This window comes from Cololabis saira, chromosome 12 (assembly GCF_033807715.1).
Source record: "Cololabis saira isolate AMF1-May2022 chromosome 12, fColSai1.1, whole genome shotgun sequence".
NCBI classification, from domain to species: Eukaryota; Metazoa; Chordata; class Actinopteri; order Beloniformes; family Belonidae; genus Cololabis; species Cololabis saira.
The window spans coordinates 12,240,059-12,252,662 of record NC_084598.1 but is presented as its reverse complement, the minus strand read 5'-3'; the positions used below and the strand labels follow the sequence as shown (position 1 = coordinate 12,252,662).

The 12,604-nt window shown below is 43.5% G+C and overlaps 1 protein-coding gene across 3 annotated transcripts in view; it reads left to right on the top strand.

The window, feature by feature from the left end:
* flna (filamin A, alpha (actin binding protein 280)) overlaps positions 1–12,604 on the top strand; it is a 52,573-nt gene that overhangs the window by 17,972 nt on the left and 21,997 nt on the right. For all 3 annotated transcript variants that reach the window (XM_061735565.1, XM_061735566.1, XM_061735567.1), the window contains exons 3-13: positions 3,164–3,415; positions 5,563–5,660; positions 6,704–6,851; positions 6,959–7,077; positions 7,187–7,264; positions 8,400–8,562; positions 8,676–8,876; positions 10,713–10,850; positions 11,574–11,700; positions 11,780–11,916; positions 12,002–12,198. In XM_061735565.1, coding sequence (XP_061591549.1) covers positions 3,164–3,415; positions 5,563–5,660; positions 6,704–6,851; positions 6,959–7,077; positions 7,187–7,264; positions 8,400–8,562; positions 8,676–8,876; positions 10,713–10,850; positions 11,574–11,700; positions 11,780–11,916; positions 12,002–12,198 — 1,658 coding nt within the window. The remainder of the gene's footprint in view (positions 1–3,163; positions 3,416–5,562; positions 5,661–6,703; positions 6,852–6,958; positions 7,078–7,186; positions 7,265–8,399; positions 8,563–8,675; positions 8,877–10,712; positions 10,851–11,573; positions 11,701–11,779; positions 11,917–12,001; positions 12,199–12,604) is intronic.

The window sequence follows — 12,604 nt, the reverse complement described above, 5'->3', positions numbered from 1 at the left end:
CTTGTGGCACCAGCGGGAAGTCTAAATGAAAATTGATGTGAATGGACCCCATCATCATGAAATAGCATTTGGAAGTACAGATTATACTGCAACGTGAACTGAAAACTAATTGCTTTTATGAGTAGATATTTCTCTTCGTGGTCCATTTTAACGTCTTCTACATGAAGAACTACAACGAAGGACGGGGAAGTTGGAGACCTCCGAGCCATCTAACTGGCTGTGCTGCTTGTTCTTTGTCCTACAAGATCTCGGGGATAATGTGCCCCAGATGTTGCAGGATAACCTGAATGTTGTGCAGAGCCTTTCCGACTGCCGGAGCCCATCTCTGCGCTCCTCTGCACGCCCCCCTCCTCGTCTGAATGTCTGGGATCAAGTCAGGCTGCGGGTCAGGGGTTGTGGTGATGTCATTGCCGTGTCATGGGTTTGGTGGGGGTAGGAAGAGGTGTCCTGCAGCCACCGCAAGCCAAACAGATGAGTCATGGGAATTTTGGGGACAAATGGAAGATCAGCTACATGCACGCAATTTCTGCACACGGTAGCCTCCATGCAAGACTCGCATAAATGTGTTGCAGGGGGGGTGGGGGGTGGGGGGGTTTGTGAGTCAGCAGAGGGGGAGCCTGTGGCAGTCTGTGTCCGTATATGGGCTCAGTCAGGGCCGCTGTGGTCTGCTGGGAATGCTGGCAGATTCTTTGCATGTTTAGTGGTTTTTAAGAGGAGAATATGCACCATCTACACAAATAATCAGGAAGAGTGAGCGAATGGATCCCAACAATGCCGCTGAGGAAGAGGGATGTTTTCTTTCCTGTAAGCTGCCAACTGAACTGCATTCAGCAGGCGGAGATAAGGTCTCCTGAGACGCTGACTGGCACTTTCTCACCCTTTTGGACTTTTTGAAGTCAAATGGTGGTTTAATGTGAAATCGCCAAAGAGTAACTCCAGTTATTCCGACCTCTGCGTTGGTTTGGTAAGGTTTGGAGTTCTGTTTGTGTTGTGGTGCGGTGCTTGACAGCAGCTTTGAAACACACCCCTGCCGTAGCTGATCAGCATTCCTGCTGCAAGTATCGACCGGTCATTGGCACGTACACTTCAGTACTGTCAAGATGACAGTTTAATAGTTCTAGCTTTATCTTTGTCCTTAGGCAAGCCTTTTTTGTTTTGACATTTTCTCGTGTTGCACATCTCTCGACTGAGGACACGGTTGCCACTTGGTTGCTATGACGATGGCACCCTCAGTTCTCATGGGTATGGGTCAGCCAAGCGGCCCGTCACCTGACCCTGCTATATTTTTATACAGTGTGTATTTTTCCACGGGGAGTATTTGACATGTCATGTATCACAGTGTTGGCAGCTTCTGAGTACATCCTTTTTTTTTCTTTTTCTTTTTTCCCCAAACTTGCACGAGCAACCAACTGGGTCGTAACTTATTGAGACACGATAAGAGTAGTTGGTACATAAAGGCAAATAAATCCTGTAACCCCCCCCCAAATCAGTCCTTAAATATTCCATATTTATGTGCCAGCCCCCCGCCCGGCTCAGCCTCGCGGCCTCAGCACCCAAATGAAACAATAAAGAAAACAAGCCAATTTGAGGCTTTGTTGACTCTGAACTGCTGCTTCCAAGATCTCAGCTTTATTGCCGTCTACCCCACAAAGTAAATTGATGTGCAATGGTAACGTACCCCATATGTGTGTATATCTTTAGTTTTTATCAGCGTTTCAAGTCTGGAATCGGTGGGGGATAAAACCCACCTTTTTTAAAGATGAGTATGTATTATCCTATCCAGAACTGTAAGTTTGCAGGCGCTCTATTGAGGCTGTGGAGAAACCTTCTGCTGCTGTGCAGCACAGATTCACATACTGGCAAAACATTAAAACTTGAACCCCGGTGTGTTCTGATCGCTGAGGAGATCCACTGACGAGCAGCCTCACCCTTCCTTGAGGTTGGATATCAGCAATCAGCCCCTGAATCAACTGCTTCTTACGCAACATAAGTGCTTGCTGTGGTGTTTATATGGGATTTTGTGTGTGTGTGTGTGTCATGCCCAGACTAGCTTCTGGTTGCATCACTTTCTCCTGCTGGGAGCAGCGTGTGCGGTTGACTCGAAAGCAGACCTTGAACAGGTCGACCAACAAGCAGATATTGTTCTGTCATAGATTAATGTCCTTAAATCTACGCTGATGTTTTCAGCTTCCCCTGCACAGCCACACATTAGTGTGTGACTATTCCCAAAAGTCCCCTTAACACTCACAAGACTAACCGTTTCTCTTTCCGTCTTCATGACTCACTTTGCACCTCAGACAGAATATTTGTAAGATCCAATAGTTTGTCTGCAGATGATGATTTTTAAAGAGTCGTGTTTCTGTTTAGTTTTGAATTATTTTTAAAACTCTGTTCATAATACTTTGCAACGTTTTAAGATATTAAAAAGGCTTGATATGACTAATTACAAAAGAAGCTAAAATGTATATTCTTGTATATGCAGTGTGAATCTTCATTATCCTAATCTTAACAAGGGAAATGGGCATTTCTTTAAATGTTATTACTGGTTAAATTCTCATGGACCAAAATCATAAATGACATGCCCCCTTCATTTGAGTTAGAATTTAGTTTATCAGCAGCGTCATGCAGCAAGAACCAGTGGGATCTTTTACTCTTATCAGCAAAACTGATTTGCGTCATATAAAACTTTTTTTTTTTTTTTTTTTTAATCACGTTCTATGCTTAAAGTAGTCGAAAGGTAGATTTGAATCTGTGCTAAAAAGCTTGGAGGAACTGCAAAGTAAACAAAATGTCGCCATCTCCTGAAGAACGGGACATGGTTGACAATTTCTTGGTATGCGTCCCACCACTCCTCGGTTAAAACTGAAGCTGAGACATTTCTGAGGGGGAAGCCGCTATTTAAAGTCTCACACAGTGCTGACTGTAAGAAATGTATTCCATATTTTAGTACTTCCCTTTGTTATTAGCCGTTTCTTGTAGCATATATATCCTTTTATTTGCTTCATGGTTATTCTGACGTGAAAAATACACTTATCATAAGTGTTTCAGTAATGTGAAAAATGGCATTTAAAGAGTTAAGACTGTTAATGATATGGATTATTTTAATTTGTGTGATTTTTAAATCGCAATCATTTGAACCCTGCCCATCTTTTTGCTCCTTTAGACTCTAAAGCCATCGTGGATGGTAACTTGAAGCTGATCCTGGGTCTGATCTGGACCCTGATCCTGCACTATTCCATCTCCATGCCCATGTGGGATGAGGATGAAGAGGCGGATGACGGCAGACAAAAGACACCCAAGCAGAGACTGCTGGGATGGATCCAGAACAAACTGCCTGAGCTTCCTATCACCAACTTCAACAGGGACTGGCAGACGGGCCGGGCCCTGGGGGCCCTGGTGGACAGCTGTGCTCCAGGTGAGCGGGATGTGAAGGTCTTTCTGAAAAATGTATTGCTTTGGCTTTTTGTTATTATTCTTGCATTTTGTTTTGTTTTGAGAGGACATGAGACTGTTCTTGCATGTTATAGGTCTCAGTGTTTTGACCGGATGTGGATTAACGTCAGCGTAGTGTTAAGAACCACAAACTCGTTATGGCCTCCGGAGCCAACTAACATTCACTCCGGGGAACATTTGTGTCTGGAGCTGCAAAAGATGGACACAAGGGAAAGTCTTACACTTGGGCGTTCCGATTTATACAGAATATTATCTTTAAATGGCCTGGCAAAGTTTAGATTTTTAATTTCAAACATAAAATTGTGACGATGTTTCAAAATTTCAGGCTTTAGCAAAATGAAGCGCAGGTACCATCTCCTGATCTCGTTCCTGGTGGTTCACATAAAGCTCCACTTTGTCTTCTAGCGTTTTTTCAGTAAACATTTGCAGTAGATGAATTTATCCTGATGCGACACTTCACTTGGGTCTTCTATATTCAAGTTAACAGCGACTGAAGTGGCTAACATGGACAGTAGGTGTTGTGTTCAGGCGATCAGGCAGTAAGTTTGGACGGTAGATCTGGGATTGGAGGGTTTCCTCCAAATCCGCCGTCATGTACGAGTGTGCAGGTCTATATTTGTAAGATCTATGGAAACGACCATTAACACGATGACAATCATCCACTTGACATTCAGAGGGAAACTTGCAACAGGAGTATTCTCAAAATCAGTAACGGCAAGAGACGACCACCAACGTAACGCAGCCTGTGAGTCCTCAAACAAAAGTGCTGCTGTTTAATCTGATAAGACGAGCAGATGCAGAGATGCCATACTGCTGGGATTTACAAATATACTGTTCTGTTGATGTAAAGTTGGCACAGTGCAAGTGTGACCGGCTTACTAAATGTTCCTTATCCAACACATCGACAAACAAACACGCCAGCAGAAGTCGGAGCAAGATAAACCATCACTGACGCCCAAGTCTTGAAATAGCCTTGCTGTTTGTCCCTGCATCATGTTGGCTGCACATATCTTTCTTCATTCGGTGTGTGGCTCATGCACGTTCAACAAGAGATGCGATATTTAGTCGAATGCTGCAAACGGCGTATCAAGCTGCAAGTACATCCTGACTAGCGATTGTCAGGAGAGAAGCATTGGCTTCAAATGTCTTGGATGATTCAGATTGTTCTCACTTTTCGATGCAGATTCTGGTTGATTCTTTCTAGGAATTACAATCGACCACAAATGATAACAAAGTCAACCAGTCAAAGGTAGCAGAGGCTGCAGGGCTCCTTATGTCTGGCTTTATTTTTAGCCTCTTCGTTGGCATCAGTCGTGCTCGGCAGGGGGATATTCCAAAGTGCTGGATAGAGTCGTTGTGTTTAGTAAGACTGAGGCCACTGGGTTCGGCTACAAGCCGTTTGTACAGACTCGTCTAACTTGGAGTCTGCGCTGCAAAAGTCCGCTTTATCCTCCTCTGAACTTTGACTTGATCGCTGTGGTTGAAGCTAACGAACCACTGGAGCCAGTGTCTCTGTGGGACGTGTGGTTTATTTATTTTGGAGGGGTGGGCGGCCCGCAGCGATGTTTAAAACCTCCCCGCGACACTTGCATCGGGTCCAACAGGATACCAGCGGTAATGAGACCCTTCATGGTGAAGTGATCAATAGACTTGGTTAGCTTGTCTTCTAGAAACATGAGAAACATGCACGCATGTGTGGGATCACGGGGGGTTCAGACACGAGGGCATGATGCCCATCAGCCCGAGGGTCATGACGAGCTGAACAGAGAGGAGGGACCCTCCTTTTTTTTAAATTAAGAGATTCTATTAGGAGGAGGGATGTAAACGAAGGCACAAGGAGGCGTCTCCTTGCATACTCGGGATGTTTGGCGTGCCTGAGGAGCACCAGGAGGATAGAGACAGAATTGAGGACCCGACAAATGATTTATTTGTTTTTTGTTTTGTTTTGCTGACAATGCTGCTCTCTTAATATACTGTTTTATAATGGTGTAAACCTTTATCATGACACTTGCCTGACACATGCAGCACCCTGTGTCACTGTCTCTCATTGCTCATTATTTTGCTATCTGAATTCATCATTTGTTTCTCTGAAACCACTTCTCCGTGCAGGTTTGTGCCCTGACTGGGACCAGTGGGATCACTCCAAACCCGTGGACAACGCCCGCGAGGCCATGCAGCAAGCTGACGACTGGCTGGGCATCCCTCAGGTGAAATGACCACAGAAGACCAATAAGAAAAAAAGTCAAAGCACTGATGCTCATCTAGGATGTTAGAGTAGGAAAAAAGTAGTTCATATTACTACCGGTCTTTTTTTCTATAAATCTTTTGACCCATTTTTAGTCTTTGAGAACAGACAGAGGGCTCAGAGCATCCTTGGCTACAGGACCTCAGCTCCCTATGCAGCCACTTCTTTACTCCTCTTTTCACAACAGCTTATGGTAGTTGGTGCAGGAAACATCTGAACTGCTCTCACTGTTAACTGGAGTTGAGACGCACCAACCTCGACCTCATTCTTCTGCAGGATGTGCAGGTTTTGTAAAATCAGTGTCTTGGTGTTGTGCTACCCACTTCCCTCTTACAGTGGGTGCAGCTGAGGTAACGATATGAAGACTGGCTTGTTTATTTATTTAATAGCACTGACTTTAGCGTGACATTATGGGGGATCACCCTTCTCAAATGTGAAAATGCTGAACCAGCAGAGATTTAGCTATATTTTTTGATGTACTAGATCCTTCAATCATTAGTAAAATAACCATGCCGACACTGGGAGGGAGAGTCTTCTGCCAGTTAGCGTCGCCCAGCAGGGATGCTTCTTTTTTTTTTTTTTTGATGGAAGATTTCAGAGCGTTTAATTTTACTGTGCCCCTGTTGTGCTCGACTGCTGCTCTGAGTGTCTGACAGTGCTGAGCTGGCACGGCATAGCGTGCTGGCAGTTGGATCTGTGGTCACCACCGTTTCCGCCCTCTTCTCTGTTCCGACTAAGAATCGGCCCTCTGTTTCTTCCCCTGTTGTGTTTGTGGGCTGTAAACTCGGTGAACGCGTGCGTCTGTCTGGCGGTTCGCACGTAAATGTAGCCCAGGTACTATCATGCGGTTTCTATATTTGCATCACATGTTTCGATCTTATGGGGGTTAGTGGGTAGTGTCGCCATGGTAACCAAACAAACCCCTCTCCAGTCTGCACAGCTGAAGCATCCCTTGCTTTTCAATAGCATGCATGAGTTTAACACGTTGGTTTTTTCCTTTTTTAGGTGATAACACCTGAAGAGATCGTCGATCCCAACGTGGATGAACACTCAGTCATGACGTACCTGTCCCAGTTCCCCAAGGCCAAACTGAAGCCTGGCGCCCCTCTCCGACCCAAACTCAACCCCAAGAAGGCCCGCGCTTACGGACCAGGTACACGCACGTCTGCAGCTGGACTTACACATTGATCTGACTTAAAATAGCAAGATTTACATGTTGGAAGTCGCATAATACTTAATCTTTTCCTCTCCGCCCTGAAGGCATTGAGCCTGTTGGTAATGTGGTGATGAAAAAGGCCGTTTTCACCGTGGAAACCATCAGCGCGGGGATGGGGGAGGTTCTGGTTTACGTTGAGGACCCAGCAGGACACAGAGAAGAGGTCCGTCCACTTTCAGGAGCCTCCGTCTTTGTGAAATTCCCACTTCTAACGTTAGGCCCCTTTTCTTTTTTTTTTTTTTTTTTTAAACATTTCTTTGCTTCTCCTGTAGGCTAAAGTGACGGCCAACAATGACAAGAACCGCACCTACTCCGTCTTCTACATCCCCAAAGTGACGGGCATGCACAAAGTAAGCAAAGCTGACATTAAACTCCAGTAGGACTTAGTAAGTATGGAGGTGGAAGCTCAGTGGGAATATAGGGAGTAACTTAGCCTAAAATTCCTCTAAATGTTTTATAATCTCCAAATGAGTTTAATGGAGAGTTTGCCTCTCACTGATGACTGAAATGGTTTTAGACTGAGAAGTTCTTCTTATCTATGAAAGTGGTTCAGTTTTAATTTGCGGTCGTGCAGCTGAACTTTTTAATTTGGGTATGTTTGTTCAGGTGGAAACTCCAGACAGCCTCATATTTAAGGGGTAAAGTAATGAGTCTTTGCACGTCTCGCACCCCTGCTGGACGTTAGTTGTGTGGGTGTTGAGAAACTCTTACAATCACTTCCATGACAATGTTTCCTAAACTCAAGTGTTAAAATAAAAAATCTAGAGAAGCTTAAGTGATGGGACACTATTATGAGGGAGAGATATTGTTTGAGCCACTTATTAAAAAGAAAAGGTGGATTAAAACTCAGGATCTTCAAGATTTTAAATTCTTTAGTAGAAGAATCCTGTGTTGTTGGTAGGGCTGTTCGATTTTGCCCAAAAATAAAATCTCGATTTTTTTTTTTTTTTTTTTTTTTTTCTTCTCTCAAAATCCAATTTTCGATTACGATTATTTTGTGAATTGACAAAAGGCAAAGAAATGATTTCAAATATGCTGTTTTTTTTTTATTGAACATTTGCCCCATTGGTCTTTAAGTGCAAACTTTGCTCTTATTAAACCAAAAATGAATGAATAAAGTGCAAAACTCTGTAAAATAAGTTGAAAAAAAGTTTTAAAAAATATAATACAATATAAAGTTTTATCTCTGAAAAAAAAAATCAAGACATTTTCTAATTAAACTAAACTGGGTCTTTGCATTTTTTAACATCAACATTTTAACATCGTTCTAATTACATAATCGCGATTACGATTTAAAATCGATTAATCGAACAGCCCTAGTTGTTGGTATGCCTAAGGGCGAGTACCTGAAGGACCAGGATAAGGGGTGCTGATTGGCTCCCTGACGGTCATCATCTACTCTGATGCGTCTAAAACCTGCAGACGCCTCGTACGGTGGACCTGAGGGCTCCACACACTCACTGCAACCTCTTCTCTGCTTTGCAGGTGACAGTTTTGTTTGCAGGGCAGCAGATTTTGAAGAGCCCCTTCGAGGTGGAGATTGGCATGGCCCAGGGAGACTCTAGTAAAGCCACTGCCCAGGGACCAGGCGTGGAACCCGTAGGGAACATCGCCAACAAGTCCACCTACTTTGACGTCTATACAGCGGGTAACGATGGCGTTCTCTTTACCTGTAGAATCAACTCGCAAACGTGAGGGGTGGGAATTCTTAATGCCACTGTGGATCTTTAACTGATCGTATGGGCCTCCTGTTTCTGTCAGGTGCCGGTGTTGGTGAGGTGGAGGTGGTGATCATGGATCCCGCCGGCAAGAAGAACACCGTGCCGTGCAACATCGAGGACAAGGGGAACAGCAGCTACCGCTGCACCTACAAGCCCACTCAGGAGGGCCAGCACACCCTCTTCATCACCTTCGCCGGGGGTCAGATCAGCAAGAGTCCTTTCACGGTCAACGTGGGAGAAGGTAAGGGCTGCGGAGAGAAACCTTCTTGAGGTTGCCATGTGCAGGATGTTGCTCAAATGTTCTTATTTTAATCTTGTTTTACAAAAAAAACATTGACTTGAATAGTGTTTTCATTCTCTCTGTGTACTTTTGTTCCCCGCTGCTATATTGGACGTGGTGTCTTCTCCTCTCCTCCCTGTCTCCTCTTTGATAGCGGCCTGGTGTCATCTGTCTTCTCTCTGGAGCCGCCTCTTCCTTCTGCTGTCATTTCCTGTTTCCTGGGATCTCTCTTGGGTACCCACTCTGTTTGTGTGTGTGTGAGGGAGATTGTAAGCATGAGTGCCCGAGCCTTGTGATCATCTCCTGAACATAATTGATGGTATTATCCAATCCTGGACTTGTGTCTTCCTGTAATTGCATGCCTCTTACATGAGACTAATGTCCCTCTTTAGGCTTGTGTTTGATCAAAATACATAAAAACATTAAACTTGACATCTCGTTTCATTAAAAATAATTCTGATACTTATTTTGATCGGGGAGCTGATTCCTCCAGTTTTCCCAGGTCACTGGTAATTGTTTTTCTCTGGAGCTCAGAGATAACGCCCTCTTACGTAGCATGGACGTGTCCATCCAGAGAGCTGGTATTAAGATGAGAGTAGATCTTTTATAAGCCAGCTTTAATAATGTACGTAAAGCTCTTGAGTATGATCAAGAGAGCTGTTGAAAAGTTGACACTTTTTTTTTTTTTTTTTTTTTTTCTCCCCTTAATATTTGGTAAGACTTCAAATCTTTAAACCATAAAAGAAAATTGTTGAAACGGCATGTTGCAAGTTTATTCACCATTTTAAAGTATCAATTCAATTGCAGTGTATTTTTAGGAGTCACGTAAGTCCTGCTAAGTTTAAAGTGAACGCAGAGACGTACTAACTACAGCATGAACTCTTCACTGAACGGGCAACTGTGCCGTATCTTTACTTAAATTGTCCGACGTGTGGCCATTTGTCTACTTTAACTCTGGGAATATGCATCAATGAGATCAAATTGTTGCCCGCCACTGCCACAAATATTTCCAAGTTTAACTTTTTGAATGAGCAGGATTAAACTTAATTCAACATTTAAATCTGCCACTTAGCTTTATATTGTTTAGTGATTAATTATTTCCATTTGGAGTCCTTTTTCTCTTCAGAAAGTAATAAAATGGTTAATAACTCATTAGTTACCCATCATTTCTGCATAAAATCAGCCTCATTAGAAATTGGTAGTTTATAATCTGTCAATAATAAATTGGAATTTATACACAGGAATTAATTTAACGATCCCTGTTCCCGTGAACTGCACCTTTTTGAAGAATATAGTCTTTAAAACAGCACATTAGTGACTATGAGACCAGTCTGTCTTGTTTCATCTGAAAAACACGTAACTTTAGTTCTGTGTTTTTGAGATAACGTTAAAATGTAAATGCAACTTGCTTTTAGTCACATCCAGGGAAGATATCTTGTGGTTATTCTTTTTTTAATCATTTCCATTTTTTTTGAGTGGGGGGGCGTTTCCTATACTTCCTGCAAAGCAGTCAGCTGTGACTCAGCAGCTCCTCCTTGTTAATATTTTTAATCAGGGGACACGAGGCGAACATGACTTCCTACACGAGGACAGTAGCTCACTTCCTGTACTCTGGTCTGTAAATTCAGTCTGCTGGGTAAATTTGTGGATGAGCATGTGAGGAAATTATTTTATTTTCACTTGGATCACCTCTCAGCATATTCTATTTCTCCCTACTAAAACCTTGAACTTGCATGTAGTCATCATGTAGGAGTACCGTCTCTCTGTCACGCCTTGATTCTGTGTCTCTTCTCACAGCGTGCAATCCCAGCCTCTGCAAGGCCAAGGGTCGCGGTCTGCAGCCCAAGGGCCTGAGGGTAAAGGAGACCGCAGACTTCAAGGTTTACACAAAAGGAGCCGGCACCGGAGAGCTCAAAGTCTCCATCAAGGGCCCCAGTGAGTTGCATTATAACCAGCAGTGTCCACTGTTACCGTAGAAAATGTAGCTAGATCTAATATTCAATGGGTTTGGGTCTGTCATTATTTGAATAGTTTAGATTTGCAGAGTTCTGATATCACAAACTCTGATCAGAGCAAGATAAATCTGAAGGAACCCCTCAGATGGTCAGTGAAATTTCTTCAAGATTCAAGAAAATGAGTCTAGTTTCTTTCTATTTAAACTGAGGGCATTTGACGAGCTGGAACTGGAAGGTGTCTCTCGTCATTGAATGCACCATTAACTGGCAGACATTGTTGAAATGTTGCCCATCTAAGCAATATTTAGAAACATTGAATGTTCATCTTTGGTGCTTTGCATTTGTCACAGGTTTTTTTTTTTTTTTTTTCTTTTTAAATCATATGCAACCCTAATGTAGAGAAAGTTCTCTACTTTTCATTTGTTAGTCCTTCAGCGGCACAAAGCAGATAAATACTTGCCCAGAACACTGGTTCTTGTTTAGACAGGACACTGAAGGACAACCTGAACCCTGGCTGTGAATACTGTCAGAATGGGTGTGTTTCAGTATGCTCTTGGCAGGATAGCTAGTGTTGTGTTTTTTCATGCTAAGAGAGACAGCCAGACACCAGTTGAGTATAAACGGAGTGCACTCAAATCGTCTTGTTGTGTTACATAAAATGGGGTGGAGGAAAAATAAAATGCCAACGTGTCACTGTCAACAGAGGGACTTGAGGAGCCTTGTAAAAGAAAAGATCTTGGAGATGGCGTGTATGGATTTGATTATTACCCCACAACTCCTGGAACATACACAATCACCATCACCTGGGGAGGACAGCACATCCCTCGCAGGTACAGGCGCTGAAACACCCATGTTACAAGTGAAATCATCTGACCTTCATCACCACTGATCACCCCGTCTCTCCATTAGTCCCATTGAGGTGAAGATCGGAGCCGAGGCCGGCCCGCAGAGGGTCCGGGCCTGGGGGCCAGGGCTGGACGGAGGTGTTGTTGGTAAATCTGCTGACTTTGTGGTGGAGGCTGTTGGAGATAATGTTGGAACACTGGGTGAGTACGGCAGCAGCCGGACCACAGACTCAAAGAGGTTTAAGGTCCTGAAGGTTTGACGTTTTGCTGCGTTCGCTCTGTTCAGGTTTCTCTGTGGAGGGTCCGTCTCAAGCCAAGATTGAATGTGACGACAAGGGCGACGGGTCCTGCGACGTGCGCTACTGGCCCACGGAGGCCGGGGAGTACGCCGTCCATGTGCTCTGCAACAACGAGGACATCCAGCACTCTCCCTACATGGCTGAGATCGTCAACGCACCAGGGAAAGACTTCTACCCCGGCAAGGTATGCACCCGCCCAGGCACGCACTAGGTCTGTGTTGAAAAGATCGATTCTCCGATTTTAAATCGATTCTCATATTAATTCCTAAAAATCGATTCATATGTCTAAAGATCGATTTGACTTTTTTTTTTTTCCATCATTTCATTACAACTTTTGGTACTTTTTTGTTTATGCCCAAAAAAGGAATATTTTGTTGGACCCGAGAATAACTGGTGCCATGTTTTTGCCTTTTAAATATGTTTAAAGGTATGAAAACGTAACTGAAAGTTTTCAGTTATAATTGCATAAATTGTCTATATTTCTTTGCTTTATATACTGTCTTGGGGTTACATTTGCATAAATGTTAAAAAACAAATTCTCATAAATGGGGGGAAAAAATAAAAGCGATTTCATCCGTCTGTTTCCTCCC